Below are 16,991 nucleotides of genomic sequence, written 5' to 3' on the forward strand. Positions count from 1 at the left end.
CTTTTCCAAAGAGTCAACTCTTTGCATGAGGTGGCCAAAGTATTGGAGTTTCAGCTTCAACATCAGTCCTTCCAATGAACACCCAGGACTGATCTCCTTTAGGATGGACTGGTTGGATCTTCTTGCAGTCCAAGGGACTCTCAAGAGTCTTCTCCAACACCACAGTTCAAAAGCATCAATTTTTCAGTGCTCAGCTTTCTTCACCGTCCAACTCTCACATCCATACATGACCACTGGAAAAACCATAGCCTTGACTAGATGGACCTTTGTTGACAAAGTAATGTCTCTGCTTTTCAATATGCTATCTAGGCTGGTCATAACCTTCCTTCCAAGGAGTAAGCGTCTTTTAATTTCATGGCTGCAATCACCATCTGCAGTGATTTTGGAGCCCCAAAAAATAAAGTCTGACACTGTTTGCACTGTTTCCCCATCTATTTCCCATGAAGTGATGGGACCGGATTCCATGATCTTAGTTTTCTGAATGTTGAGCCTTAAGCCAGCTTTTTCACTCTCCTCTTTCACTTTCATCGAGAGGCTCTTTAGTTCTTCTTCACTTTCTGCCATAAGGGTGGTGTCATCTCCATATCTGAGGTTATTGATATTTCTCCCGGCAATCTTGATTCCAGCTTGTGTTTCTTCCAGCCCAGCATTTCTCATAATGTACTCTTCATGTAAGTTAAATAAGCAGGGTGACAATATACAGCCTTGACGTACTCCTTTTCTTATTTGGAACCAGTCTGTTGTTCCATGTCCAGTTCTAACTGTTGCTTCCTGACCTGCATACAGGTTTCTCAAGAGACAGGTCAGATGGTCTGGTATTCCCATCTCTTTCAGAATTTTCCACAGTTTATTGTGATCCACACAGTCAAAGGCTTTGGCATAGTCAATAAAGCAGAAATAGATGTTTTTCTGGAACTCTCTTGCTTTTTGGATGCTCCAGCAGATGTTGGCAAGTTGATCTCTGGTTCCTCTGCCCTTTCTAAAACCAGCTTGAACATCTGGAAGTTCACGGTTCACATATTGTTGAAGCCTGGCTTGGAGAATTTTGAGCATTACTTTACTAGCATGTGAGATGAGTACAATTGTGCGGTAGTTTGAGCATTCTTTGGCATTGCCTTTCTTTGGGATTGGAATGAAAACTGACCTTTTCCAGTCCTGTGGCCACTGCTGAGTTTTCCATATTTGCTGGCATACTGACTGTAGCACTTTCACAGCATCATCTTTCAGGATTTGAAATAGCTCAACTGGAATTCCATCACCTCCACTAGCTTTGTTCGTAGTGATGCTTTCTAAGGCCCACTTGACTTCACATTCCAGGATGTCTGGCTCTAGGTGAGTGATCACACCATCGTGATTATCTGGGTGGTGAAGATCTTTTTTGTATAGTTCTTCTGTGTATTCTTGCCACCTCTTATTAATCTCTTCTGCTTCTGTTAGGTCCATACCATTTCTGTCCTTTACCGAGCCCATCTTTGCATGAAATATTCCCTTGGTATCTCTAATTTTCTTGAAGAGATCTCTAGTCTTTCCCATTCTATTGTTTTCCTCTATTTCTTTGCATTGATCGCTGAGGAAGGCTTTCTTATCTCTCCTTGCTATTCTTTGGAACTCTGCATTCAGATGGGAATATCGTTCCTTTTCTCCTTTGTTTTTCACTTCTCTTCTTTTCACAGCTATTTGTAAGGCCTCCTCAGACAGCCATTTTGCTTTTTTGCATTTCTTTTCCATGGGGATGGTCTTGATTCCTGTCTCCTGTACAGTGTCACGAACATCTGTCCATAGTTCATCAGGCACTCTGTCTATCAGATCTAGTCCCTTAAATCTATTTGTCACTTCCACTGTATAATCATAAGGGATTTGATTTAGGTCATACCTGAATGGTCTAGTGGTTTGCAGATTAGGCCCTAATAAAACTCCAGCGGGTTAGACTTTGGTAAATAGTTTCTCTTGAGGGTAGATTTGTTAAGAAGAACAGAATGCTCTGCTCTACTTCAAAATGGTTACCTTCCCCAGTCCCCTGGGGTAAACATGAGGGGATTTTTCTCCAATCTTCACTGTCAGGACCTAGTAGAGTTTCTGGAGGTCCCTTTGATTAGGTCCCCTGGATTTTTTAACTCTCAGACTTGTTTATACTGAGCCTCCAACCATTCATCAATTACAGTTTTAGGTTTTCTACCAGGCGCTGGTTCCTACAGAAGTTTCTGCTCATGAGCTTCTGATTTAGTTAAGCTGTAATTCTGTATATCATCTGTCTCTCCAATTTGGGGGCAGTGGTTTGCCCTGCGACCTCACTTCTCCAAAGAATCAAAGAAGAGTTGCTGATTTTTCACTTTGTTCAACTTATTTGTTAAGACTGAGTAGTGACTTCTCACATTTATTTTTCAAAAAATCTCCATGCACTTACTTTTGGTTGCAAAAATGGACTCATATCAGAAACATCTTTTAACCTACTTTGTGTTTCACTTAACAGTAAATCTTTGAAATTTTTCTACTTTAATATAGACTTACAGCATCATTTTTATTATTTACATGATATTTATTATATAGATCTATCATAATTTATTGAACGGTTCTTCCACTGATAGAAATTTAGATCTTTTTCAACATTGAAAACAATGCTGCAGCAAATATCCTTGTACAGGTTTGTATATTTATATGATGATTTCCCTATGAAAATTTCATAAAATAATTTTTTTCCAATTACAAAGGTAGTGAATGTTCATCATAAAAAATCTGAAAATACAGACAAGTCCACGCCTAGAAATAACAACCTTTGTCAATATTCAGGCCATGTTCTAACTTTAGGTATAAGAATACTGTCTAATAAATATAAACTATTGCCAAGTCCTGCTCTTCCTGATTTTATCCTGGGAGACATTCTGCCTTGTTAAGGTGATTTTTATATATATGGTTACATATTAATTTTACTAGCTTAACTTTGTGAGTTCTGGAGGCATTCAATTTTCCTATGAATCATCTGTATTCCCACAAATGTGTTCAAGAGCAACTTGTAATGAAATTTTTTTGTCTTGTTTCCAGGTTTAAGAAGATTCCCAGGAGACTGTAAAATTAACTACAAGTATGTTGAAAGTAAATTTCAACATTTCAGTAAAATGCCTATTTTGCTCTCTTTCATGTATATACATTGTTTTGCCTGTCCTATGCTTTTATTTCTGCCTGTAGTTCTTCAGGCTAAACATCTTCATTTCCAGACTACTACCACTCAAGAAAGAATATCTTCTGCTCTAAATTTCTGGAAACACAAAGCTTCAACAAACACTAAGGTAGGGTGTTACAAAATGATCCCTGATGTAATGACAAAGTGGCACAATATACCTCCTATCCCAACCCAAGCCTAAATATACCTCAGAAATAAGAAATGAATGGGTAAAAAAAAAAAAGAAAGAAAATGAAACCAGCAGAAATCCATGGAGGGTCAGGAGATACTTATGACTTGATAAAGAAGGGAAATAGAAGCCCTGGACAGAGGAGGGCCAGGCTTCCAACATGGAGAGTAGATTTGGGGAGAAATCTTGAGTTGGACTCTTTTCTATCCCCAGAGTAGATCACTACCTTTCCCATCAGCTCTCCTACAATACCAGAAAGTAGGTTCACAGAGGAACACTACTGGAAAGTTGGATTGAAAAAAAAAAAAAACCAGTAACTTCTGATTCAAGAAACAAGCATCTAAGGGTTTCCGCCTACCTTTCCTCACAGGCTTTCTCTTTACCCAGAGGGCTAGACAAATATGTCCTTAGAGAAGAACAAAGCCTTGGGTATAGAGAAGTTCGCCAAGAGCTAATGAGAGCAATACACATAAGGATATTCAAAGGCGGACTGTCCCGCTCACCAGGAGTGGTATACAAGCTAAAGCCTAGGTTTGGACACTTCCCACCTCGTTCTCCTTCCATTACCCACTAACATAATGGAAAATCATGAAATAAAATGACCTCATAGGAAAAGTACCTAGACAATTAGGAAGAAAACAAATTAAATAACCTACTCTAGATGAAAGAATTACTAGAATACAAGCCAAATAAAGACCATAAAGAAGGTTGAGTTCTGAAGAACTGATGCTTTCAAACTGTGGTGCTGGAGAAGACTCTTGAGAGTCCCTTGGACAGCAAGGAGATCAAACCAGTTAACCCTAAAGGAAGTCAACCCTGAATATTCATTGAAAGTTCTGATGCTGAAGCTGAAGCTCCAATACTTTGGCCACCTGATGTGAAGAGTTGACTCATTGGAAAAGACCCTGATGCTGGGAAAGACTGAGGGCAAGAGGAGAAGCAGGCGATAGAGGATGAGATGACTGGATGGCATCACTGACTCAATGGACATGAGTTTGAGCAAACTCAGGGAGATAGTGAAGGACAGGGAAGCCTGACATGCTGCAGGTCACGGGGTCACAAAGAGTCAGACACAACCTAGCAACTGAACAACAACAATAAGCCAAACAAATGTTCCCAAGAGGATATTGATAATGAAGCAGAAACAATTATGAAGAACCAAGTAGGATTACTGACTATTCAATACATAATTGAAATAAACTCACTAGATGATATAAACAGCAAAAGGGACATAACCCAAGATCAGTCAAGAAACGTTTCTAGAAGATATTGAGAAGGAATAAGAGATGAAAAAATACAAAAATTAGTAAATATGAGGCTAGAGAAACTTCCCTGGTGGTCCAGTGGTTAAGAATCTGTCTTCCAATGCAGGGGATGAGGGTTCAATCCCTGGTCAGGGAACTAAGATCCCACATGCTATGCTGCAGCTAAGCCTGCGTGCCTCAACTAAGATCCTATGCAGCTAAATAAATAAATAAAAATAAATTTAAAACAATGAATTTAGACATAGAAAAGACAGCATTTATATAATAGGAGTCCTAACAGGAGAGAAAAAAATTATTGTAGGGAAGATGATATTTTTTTAAAAAAGTGAGAACCTTCAAAGAAAGATTGATATTGGAAGGGTATGTAGGGAGGATAAATCAGGCTGATATAGGAAAATTGAATACTTATTGATATTTAATGAAATTTAAGAACTCCAAAGCAAAGAGAAAATTCTAAGCAAAGCAGCTCACCCACAAAGAAAATGAGTCAGAATGATGTCAGGCTTCTCAGGAGCAACAGTAAGGACAGGAAAACAATAAAGAAATATTTTTAAAATATTAAAAACAGAAACTTTGAAGCTAAGTTATATCCAACTAAGCTATCGCTTAAACATGAGGGTATAACAAATATATTCTCAGACCTTCAAGGTCTCATCAGATTGTCATTAAGATCCCTTTTAAAAGTATTCTTGAAGGAAGTAATCTATTGAATGAAAATTTTCGGAAATGCTATCAAATCTAAGATAGTAAAAATGAGAAAATTTTGTAAAGCTTGTTGGTGTCTAAAAAACATTGTATATGCATATATACATAAGCATTATACACACACACATATACCAGATATAACAAAGTAGGGGGAGAGTGCAATATCCAGAGGCAGGTAAGAGTGTATATAAGGTATCTGTCCTAGGACTTCCCTGGTGATCCAGTGGCTAAGATTCTGTGCTCCCAATGCAGGGGACCAGGGTTTGATCCCTGGTCAGGAAACTAGATCCCACATGCCACAACTAAGAATCATGCATGGCACAATAAAGACCAAAGACCCTGCAAGCCACAACTAAGAGCTAGCACAGCCAAATAAATAAATAAATATTTTTTTTAAAGTATCTGTACCATTAAGGGTGAAGGCACAGATAGGCGTTGATAAGTTTAGTAAGTTGGAAAAGATAAATACAAGTAAGAGTCTTAACAAATTAAAGATAACCAATGGAAGAACAAATATAAAATGTGTACTTTTCAAACTCATAGAAACAACTGATTAATATAAGGAAATAAGCAAGAAAAAATGAAAGAAAATTTAAACTAGGATAAAATAAAATATTCAACATAAAAATAATTTATTAGTTTAATTTACCAACAAAAGATAGAATTCTCAGATTTAATTTAAAAATAAGATCTAGCAATATAATGTCTACAAGAGACACACTTAAAGGAAGGACAGGACAAAAGGAATTGAAAAAAGAGCAGATATATGTATAACTGACTCACTTTGCTGTACAGCAAAAAACAGCATAACACTGTAGATTAACTAAACGCCAATAAAAATTTTAAAAAGGAGGACAGGACAAAGTTAAAACAAAGAGATAGAAAAAGACAAACATGTATACCCCACCCCAACACCTGCCAAGGCAAAGCAGACATGTAATAACAGGCAAAAATAAAATTCAAGGCAAGAAGCATCATTGGGGCAAAGGGAGATAGTAGATAAAGAATATAGAGATAATATCATGCACCTATATTGTTAATAAAGATGATTATAATACTATAACCTCAAAATATGCAAAGCAATAACTGACCCCTTGCTCTTCCCTGATAATACTGATAATATTTCCTCACCTGCACCCCACTCAAATATGTCTATTTTATTTACTTAAATTAATTGTTTTATATTTTTGGCTGCACTTGATCTTCGTTGTTGCCCAGGCTTCCTCTAGTTTCGGTGAGCAGTGGCTACTCTAGTTGTAGTGTTCCAGCTTCTCATTGAGGTGGCTTTTCTTGTTGTGGAGCACAGGCTCTAGGCACTCTGGCTTCAGTAGCTGTGGCTCGGGGGGCTCAGTAATTGTGGCACATGAGCTCAGTTGACCCACAGCATGTGGAATCTTCCCAGACCAGGGATTGAACCCACATCCCCTGCACCAGCAGGTGGATTCTTAATTGGACCACCAGGGAAGTCCGTCAAATGTTGTCTATTTTAACTCTCATCCCCCTTATTCACTTGGCCTGGAAATGAGGTGGGGATCTTCCTCGCTCCTCAATGCTACTTCCAGATCATTCTCTCCTGCTTTCTAATAAGATTCAACTTTAAATCTCCTGTCATTAGACTGAATACTATCCATTGCTCTCTCTGTTGAAATCTTTTACCTCTTCCTTACTCACTGTAACTTTATCCAGTACTTCTGTCATATGTGTGTTATGTGTGTGTGTGTATGTGTGTGTGTGTCAGTTGCCCAATCGTGTCTGACTCTTTGTGACCCCATGGACTGTAGCCCATCAGGTTCCTCTGTCCATGAGAATGTCCAGGCAAGAATACTGAAGTGGGTTCCCATTCCCTTCTCCAGGGGATCTTCCCAACTCAGGGATAGAACTCAGGTCTCCTGCATTGCAGGCAGATTATTTACCGAATGAGCCAGCAGTCATCACCGGCAATTTCAATATTCATATAGTTCTTTCCAACACTGGCCTCACAATTCTTTGATCTATTCTTCTTCAGAGATCTAACCCTTGATCCATTAATCATAACCTTGACTTTGTCATCACAAAAAAAGTGGGGGGTGGGGGGAGGAAAACTTCAATCCTTCCATAGTCTCAGTTTCAAATAATTCATTCTCCAAACATCATCTCTTTCCAGCTTGCTCCTTTTAGTACCCCAACTCTAACAATCCTTTTGAACTCCACAGGGTCCTTTCCTTTATTGATTTAACTACCTACTTACTGTCTCTCATCCCTTCATGTCCTCACTTCCTTTGTAACCCAGCTAGAATTCCATAGTTGATAATTATAACCAGTTTCTGGTATATGCTCTAAACTTGAACTCACTTGTTTATTTTTTCTTGCTCTGAAATACTCCCTGGCTGATCACAGCTCAGCTTAAATTCAATTTTCTCTGTCTATCTTATAACTGCACTCTGGAAGCTGAATGTGGCTTCAGGAAAACATTCAAACTTGCTGACTGATCTTACTTCAAATAATTATTAACCTCAAGTGGCCTATAATACTGCCTGGCAAATATACTCTATTTCTCTAATCCATTACTCTCACTGTCCTGGAAAAAATTCTGTATTTTCTCCTGTCCCTCCAGATCTCTGAGGCCTTCTCTTCCATCTTTCTTCTTGGCTAGTCATGTAGCTCCCTACTGCACTGAGAAAATGGAAGCAATCATGATTAACTCAGATTATTAGCCACCTGTATGTACTTGCTCAGTTGTGTCTGACTCTCTGAAACTCCATGGACTGTAGCACACCAGGTTCCTCTATCCATGGGATTTTTTCAGGCAAGAATCCTGGAGTGGGTTTCCATTTCCTATTCTAGCGGATCTTCCTGACCCAGGGATTGAACCTGCATCTCCTGCATCTCCTACCTTGGCAGGCAGATTTTCTACCACTGAGTCACCTGGGAAGCCTCATTATTAGCCACCATATCTCCCTAATTATCTAAATTTGTTCTTGTATAGTCTTGTATCTCTCTTGTTATCTGTGGATGAACTTAACTGTATGCTGCCTATTTACTGCCAGCTTCTCTACTTGCACACTAGACCTCTTCTATTCAAGGACATCAGTTCAATAATTCTCCCATTTCTCTCAGTACCACTGACTTTTTCCTCTCCAACATGATGTTGATTTTCTTAACATTTAACTTAAAAACAAACAACTCTCTTAGATCCAGCCCCTCTGCCAGTTATTGCTCCATTTCTCTCACCCTTTTCACAGAAAAATTCCTTTTAAAAACTGGGTAAACTCACTGTCTCAAATTTCTTTCCTCTCTTGAACCCACTCTAATCAGGTCTTTGCCCTAATTCCATTATCCAAGTTACTCCCAGCAAGGTTGCCAAGGACCTCCAGATTGTTAAGTTCAAAGGTCATTTTACTTGGCCTTACTCTTACTTGGCCTGTCAGCTACATTTGAAAGTGCCAATCACTCTTTTTCTTCGTAATCATCTTTTCCACATGGCTCCAGGACATCACGCTCTCCTGGTTTGCCTCCTATCTTTCTGGCTACTTCTACATCGTTTTGCTGGTTCCTCTTCATCTCTCTGATGGCAAAATGTTGGGATGGTTCAGAGTTTACTCTTTGGACCTCTTTTCCTGCATACACTTCCTTGATAATTTCAGTCTTATGACTTTAAATACCATGTATATGCTGATGACTCCAAACTTATATCTCAGCTTTTATTTTGCTTCTGAACTTTGCCCCTGCATTCTAGTCCTATATATCCAACTATCAAGTTGATATTTTCACGTGGTTGAGCTCCTGATAGTCTGCCTACTCCTTAGACTTTGTCCCTAATACTTTTCACCTTGAATTTATACCTTGAATATATCTATTTTGTTTCTGCATTTATTTGTTTGATGTTTCTGTTCATATTAGCCTGAAACATCTACTTATATTTCCACTTTCAATTTGTCCATATTTTTTAAAGTGTCTTTTATAAATAATATATTGCTAGACCTTAATTTATGTCCAGTCTAAGCTCTGAGTTTTTGTCTTATTTAACTGGTTAACATTTATTGTAACTTCAGTTATATTAGAATTTATTTTTGCTGTTTTATTTACAAAAATGAGTAAGATGGACAACTCCCTAATGAGTTAATCAGTAAAAAATATGTGAATATTCAAATCACATAAGAAAATCAAGGGAACTAGCTACAAATACAGCAGAGATTGAAAAGAGTATTATGGTTAATTATAGAATAATACACTAAAAAACTTACCTGCAGTATATGATTTTGTAAAATTATAAAATGCCAAATTGGCAAAAGAAATTAAAATATAAACAAACCAAATACCATAAATAAATTGAAAAGTAATTAAGACCTTACTCCCTAGAAAAGAGCCTCAGGCTTACATGGTTTTAGAGTGAGTTTCCAAGACTTCAAGGAACCACTAATCTTTTTGTCAATTAAATTGCTCCAGAAAATAGGAAAATAGGGAAAAAATTTATTCCAAAATCAGACAGACAGCACACGAAAAGAGAATCATAATCTATGTCACTAACGAAAATAGATTTTAAAAAATAGATACAAATTAATATTATACAACTGAATTCAACAGTCAAGATTTTCTTCCACGAAGGTAGCAGGTTAGTAGAACAAACTCAGGTATATTAACCAGGGGAACAGGTACATAAAATAGGGTGGATGTAGATAAGAAGAAATGTATCAACAAAAGCAACAACCTAGTATACATATAGTGCACAGACAGATTTTAAACCATGAGAAGTGAAAAAAATGGAAGGATATTTGAAGCACAATATTATTTATGCATATTATTAATAAAAACAAATACACATTCTGGCATTCTATGACTCTTCCCATGTGCTGTGCTATGCTTAGCAGCTCAGTCATGTCTGACCAACTCTTTTCGACCCCAGGGACTGTAGCCCGCCAGTCTCCTCTGTCCACGGGGATTCTCTAGGCAAGAATACTGGACTGGGTTGCCATGCCCTCATCCAGGGGATCTTCCTAACCCAGGGATTGAACCCAGGTCTCCCTCATTGCAGGTGGATTCTTTACTATCTGAGTGACCAGGGAAATCCAAGAATACTGGGGGGGCGGGGGGGGGCAGGGGGGCGGTTAGCCTATCCCTTCTCCGGGAGGATCTTCCCGACCCAGGAATTGAACTGTGGTCTCTTGCATTGCAGGTGGGTTCTTTACCAGCTGAGCTACCAGGGAAACCCACAACTCTTCCCATACCTCTTCCAAAAAATTGTAGGGAGCAAAAAGAAAAACAAAAATTCCTACTACCGGGGCTTCCCTGGTGGCTCAGTGGTAAAGTATCTACCTGCCAACGCAAGAGACATAGTTTCAACCCTGGATCTGGGAACATCCCACATGCCTCAGAGCAACTAAGCCTGTGTGCCACAACTATTGAGTCTGTGCTCTAGAGCCCAGGAACCACAACTACTGAGCCCACATGCTGCATCTGCTGAAGCCCATGCGCCCTAGAGTCTATGCTCCTCAACAAGAGAAACCACTGCAATGAGAAGCCCATGCACCACAACTAGAGATTATCCCTCACTCTCCACAACTGGAGAAACTGCTACTGCTGCTAAGTCGCTTCAGTCGTGCCCGACTCTGTGCGACCCCATAAACGGCAGCCCGTCAGGCTCCGCCGTCCCTGGGATTCTCCAGGCAAGAATACTGGAGTGGGTTGCCATTTCCTTCTCCAATGCATGAAAGTGAAAAGTGAAAGTGAAGTCGCTCAGTCGTGTCCGACTCTTCGCGACCCCATGGACTGCAGCCTACCAGGCTCCTCCATCCATGGGATTTTCCAGGCAAGAGTACTGGAGTGGGGTGCCATTGCCTTCTCCACAACTGGAGAAAAGCCAAATAGAAATGAAGACCCAGCACAGCCAAAAATAAAAAAAATTAATTAAAAATTCCTACAACTGATACTAAATACAGAAAAAAAGAATCCTACAATCTCCAATTTATATGCAGGTTTAGGAAAATACAGAACACACCATCTGGAACCCCTACAAGTTTATCTGTGGCCACAGAATCTGTTTGAAAGAGTAAGGAAATATGGAGGGTCTTGGTGATGGTAGAACCCAGTAACATCAACAAGGATTCATGTTCAAGGAGGAAATAACCCAAACTTTATTGGGAACAGTTGAGATCTGGTCTGAAAAATGGCAGATCAGCACTGGCAAGAGAAGTCAAAACATAGGAATCAATTCACATGCCACAATTAAATAAAGATCCTGCACTTCACAGCAAAGACCAAAGATCCCACATTGGGCAACTAAGACCCAGAGCAGTCAAATAAATAAATAAAAATAAATGTTAAAATATATATGGCTCAGAAAATTTACAGGAACAAAGATGGTAGTCTTGAGAAGGGCCCTTGGAAGAGGCACTTTGGAAAGTGCCCTTTGGAAGAGAAGTACCCTTTTTCCAAAGTGCCCTTTGGAAGAGAAGTGCCCTTTTGAGAAGGCACTTTAGAAAGTAATCATTGTTCCTTGGAGACAGTAGCCAGTAGTAATTGGAAGAAAGAAAAATAGTTACTGTAACAAATAAAGCACTGAAAAAAAGAACAAGAGAATCAGAAGTCTGACTACAAAAAACAAACAAAACACCATCACCACTCTACATACACATTACAATTAAGAAAACTGCTCTTCACCATAGCAACAGAAGAGGGAGTGTTTGAGCTGGAAAACCAGAAAAGGCCCACAAAAGCCTCTCCATTCTCTCCAAAAGTGAGAGCTGACCCAGAAAAATCCAACATATTTGAACATGAATGAAAATAACCAAAAAATCAATATCCATATAAAATTACTATAAGAAAAAAAAAACAGAAACAAGAGTCACAAGTTTTGACAAATTAAAGTATACCAGATACCAGAAAAAAATGCTGTCCCAAAGCAGAAATTAAGAATAAACTATAAGATACTTAATTGTAGTGGATCCTGTGATGTACTTCCCAGACACTCACTTTGAGACTGAAACCCTCATACCCCAAGTTGCTGGAATGTTGGAGGATGAGTCCTTCTCTGAGTATCTCCTTTAGCCAAAGAAAACTCCCTCATCCAAGGTCTAACCCTCTCCCCATGGTCTACCTGCCTTCAGTGACAAGGCCCTTGTCTCAAGGAGGAACAATGCTGAAGGGCCATCCCAACTTCAAAACTCTTCATGGTATGAGCTGAGACCTTTGTTATGACTGGTCATGGTCAGTAATGCACTGGAGCCAATTAACATTTTCAGGAATTTTGCAAGCAGGTTGTTAACCACAATCCATTACTAAAATTTAAATTATATAAAAGTTAAAATTAAATAAATTATATTCAAGATCAAGGTAATAAATACCCAATATTCATTACTTCCTAATCATTTTATTACATTTACTATTATCTATGCTCTTGAGGTTATATCTATTGCATCTGTATGGGTATTACTATGCAGATCCACGCTCAGTGACATCATGTTGGTAGCTTAGAATTTGCCAAGATGGAAGTATTTACATCCTGGAAAGGGCTTCCCCAGTGGCTCAGCAGTAGAGAATCAGCCTACAGTGCAGGAGCTGCAGGAGACGTGAGTTTGATCCCTGGGTTAGGAAGATCCCCTGGAGGAAGGCATGGCAACCAACTCCAGTCTTTTTGTCTGGAGAATCCCATGGACAGAGGAGCCTGGCGCCCTACAGTCCATGAAGTTGGACACGACTGAAGTGACTTAGTACACACGCACACACATGCTGGAAATGCAACAGATCAGGGCTCCACCTGCTCCAGAGAACTGATTGTTAAACACTCATCAGCATACCACTAATTACAGCTCAGCTCCTCCTTCTGTCCAATTCTCGCTCCTTAACATCATCACAAGTATTGATCCCAAAGGTACTCTCCAGTATACTTCATGCATACAAATCTCTGTCTCAGAGTCTATGTCCCAGGGAATGCCACCTAAAACAATAGAAAAGAGTTACTAGGACCAAATATAACATTTAGGACACAGAGGATGGAAATAAAAATGGTGAAACAAAGAGGTTAAAAGGATCAAAGAGAAAGTGATCTAGAAACCAGACAAATAACATCCAACACATATTTCTGAACGTCTTGATGAATAAAATCAAAATAATGTAATAAAACTATAATTCAATACACTTTTTTTTGGGGGGGGGGTAGAGTGTGTAGGGGAAGAAGATCCAAATCCACACATTAAAAGGGCATACCATGTACCAAGTTAAACAGACCCAAAATCAATTCTTAGATTTAGCATAGAAAATTATTACACTTTAATACAAAAGGGAAAAAACCCCAACTTCCTGTGCTTCCTGGCAGGAAAACCAAGTCACTTTTTAAGGACAGAAAACCAGTTAGTCATCAGAGTTCTCAGCAACATTCAAAGCCAGAAAATAGTAAAGCAACATCTACAATATAATCAAGGGGAAAAAATGTGTACCAAGGATTTTAAATGCAGACAAACTGTCTCATAAATAGCAAGGCTTTAGGGGAAAAAAAGTTTTAAGCATGCTAAACCTCGGGACTATTATACTTAGGAGTCCTTCCTGAGGACAAAGTGCTCCCAACTAAGAGAGGACTGAGAAAACTTCAGCAAAGAGATTGGTAGTGTTCAATGGATGTATTTGGCTATATATCTAAAACTAAAACAAAGGTGAGAATAGGAATAGTATATAAATTTACATGCTCTGACAATATAGTCAGAACTAAAAAAAATGAGAGATGGGGGAATGAGGAAAAAGTAGAATAACCTCACTGATTGTCTAAAAGGTTAAAAGTGGGAATTAAAGAATGTCATTTAGGGGCTCCCCTTATGGCTCAGTGGTAAAAATCTGCCTGTCAATGCAGGAGACGCAGGTTGGATCCCTGGTCCGAGAAGATCCCACATGCCTTGGAGCTACTAAGCTCGTGTGCCACGACTATTGAGCGTATGCTCTAGAACCTGGGAGCTGCAACTACTGAAGCCTGTGCACCCTAGAGCCTGTGCTCTGCAACAAGAGAAGCCACTGCAATTAGAAGCTCATGCATCGCAACTAGAGAGTAGCCCGGCTCACTGCAACTAGAGAAAAGTCTGTGCAGCAATGAAGACCCAGTACAGCCAAAAATAAATAAATAAAAATTCTTTTTTAAAAAAGGAATGTCATTTAAGGCCAAAACTGAATCATATGAACCAAAACATATTTAGGAACACAAGAATAAACATTAAGAAAAATAACACTAACAACTAAAATTGGATGGTCGAGGGCACAGAGGAAAGAGAAGGTGCTTTAAAGTTCTTTCATTAGTGCTCCAAGCTGGAAATGAATAGTCAATGTATAAAGAAAAAAGTACCAAGGTATAATATGAGTACTGGTATAAAGGGAATCATTAGAACAAAAGATAAATATCAAGAGAATAACAAAGAGCAAAGAAAATCGAACAAAGTTTTCTGGAAGACCATGGACTTTTCATATTTATAAAGATGACATAACTGAGATCAAACATAGCAGTCGTGTGTGTGTGTGTGTGTGTGTGTGTGTGTGTGTGTGTGTGTGTGTGTGTAGGGTTAAAGCACTTAAAGGAAGAAAAAGATTTTCAGACTGACTCACAAAATAGAACCTAATTCTTGGCTCTAAATAAGAGAGCCTAAAAGAATGAACAAAGATGTACTGGGTAAATGCAAATTTTAAAATCAATGGTTATAATCATAATACCAGACAAGGTAATATTCAAGCATAAAAAAAAAGAGCATTAAATAACACTTCATGGTGCTAAAAGCTATAATTCACTATGAAGATACAATAGTCATGAATATCTATGCAACAAATAATACAGCAACAACTTTTGTAAAGTAGCAACTACAGGAGAAGTTTGGAGAAATAGAAAAATGCTAATGATGCTATTATAATAATGACTTTAATGCATATCCCTCAGTCCAAGATAGTCCAAAGAAATAATGACAAAAAAGTAAGATTTTAGGAGAACTAAAAACAATGTTCGTTGGCTCATCTATAAGACATAAAAGGTTTATCAAAACTTTTACTACAAAATAGTACATGATGGTATGTCAGTGTAACAAATTACCTCTAAAATTTAGTGGCTTAAAACAACACACACATATTACCTCATAATTTCTGTGGGTCAGGAGTTCACTAGCGTCTAGCTAGCTGGTCCTGGCTCAAGGTCTCTCAGGAGGTTGTGGTCGAGATATTGCCTGAGGATCTGCTTTCAAATTTGCTCACTCACATGATTGTTGGCTGAAGTCATGTAGATCTCTCCACAGAGCCTCTTGAGTATCGTTATGACATGGTATCTGGCTTCTCCCAGAACCAGTGATTCAAGACAGACAGAAAGGATGAAGCCACAAGGCCATTTTATGACCTTGTCTCAAAAATGCCATACTGTCATTTCTGCCACATTCTATTCATTAGAAGCAAGCCCCTCAGTACTATCCATGTTCAAGGGGAGGGGCCCTACCTTTTGAAGGAAGGAATATCAAAGAATTTGTGAATGTCTTAAAACTGCCACAGACAGTGCACCAAAAGTAAAAATGTGGATTATGTTTATCTACTAAAATGTTTATCTACTAAAATAAATAACTGTTCTTTGACCATAAAGTCTGCTGTCAATGCCTAGATCACAGAAATGTCTTAAATCATGCAAATACTCTATACAAGAGCTTGTTAACTTTTGAGTTTTGCATTCATAGTAGTCATTCATTAGGAAAGAAAGAGATTAAAAGTTTATGGCAAGAAAAGCACAGAAACTATGTTTGGTCAGCATGACTCACTAATGGAAAGCTCCAACATTATCTGACTTATTTGGAAGACAAAAGACCTTGTAAGGATAGTGCAATTTAAGATTTTGGACTTGGTCCTGCTTGAGTTTAAAGGGCTTTGCCTTGATGAAGAGCCTCAAGCAAAGGACAAAATGAGAGGATAAGTATAAAGTCTTTCTTGTAAGTGGTGACTATCCCCACCTAGAATAAAAGCTACTTATGAAGGACTGTATCTTTTCTTCCTTTCTTTTCTATCGAGTTTATCTATTCAACAAATGAACAACTTAATAGAAATCAAGATACAAATACTCTCAGTCTTCATTTCAAGTACTAATTTTTAATTATAAGAGTGCTGAAACTAAAGCACTGTCTTCCGGTTCTCTTAGGTAAATGAACTAATTGGAGTTCATAGCTCTAATTCATCTTCTATTTGAAAACTCTAGTTTACCAAAGATCCTGGCATTGCCTAACACTTAAAACACAAAATCAATCAAGCAACCTTAAAACACAATTCTATACTTCTCTAATAAATCTAATAAAGAATCTGCCTGCAATGTGGGAGACCAGGATTTGATCCCTGGTTTGGGAAGATCCCCTGGAGAAGGTTACAGCTACCCACTCCAGTATTCTGGCCTGGAGAATTCCATGGACTGTATAGTTCATGGGGTCGCAAAGAGTGGCACGCGACTGAGCGACTTTCACTTCACTAATAAATCTAATGAAAAAACATCTCCCAATGAAAGGAAGATCTGGGACTTCTTTTAGGGTAAAGATTCTGTAGATCACTATTTAGAACCAACTGCCAGAATTCAATTATTACAAACTTCCATCACTTCTAAATGACTGGAATAAATGGTTTGCTTTCTAGACGAGGTCAGTTCGCATAAGGCTATGGCCTGGATGAGATTGCTGACCTTTTCTCACTCCTTGGGAAGGTATCATGACAT

At 38.6% G+C, this 16,991-nt stretch overlaps 1 protein-coding gene across 5 annotated transcripts in view; it reads left to right on the forward strand.

Moving 5' to 3' along the window:
- Positions 1 to 3,114, forward strand: part of FAM186A (family with sequence similarity 186 member A) — a 70,351-nt gene extending 67,237 nt beyond the window's left edge. For all 5 annotated transcript variants that reach the window (XR_014082696.1, XM_081592543.1, XM_081592544.1 and 2 more), the window contains one exon: positions 3,040 to 3,114. Coding sequence is in view for 4 of the 5 variants with exons in the window: in XM_081592543.1 (XP_081448669.1) it covers positions 3,040 to 3,067 (28 nt within the window). In the remaining variant the exon portion in view is untranslated. The remainder of the gene's footprint in view (positions 1 to 3,039) is intronic.
- Positions 3,115 to 16,991: the final 13,877 nt, after the last annotated feature.

This window comes from Giraffa tippelskirchi, chromosome 4, assembly GCF_054371585.1.
Source record: "Giraffa tippelskirchi isolate mGirTip1 chromosome 4, T2T-mGirTip1v1.2.pri, whole genome shotgun sequence".
NCBI lineage: Eukaryota > Metazoa > Chordata > Mammalia > Artiodactyla > Giraffidae > Giraffa > Giraffa tippelskirchi.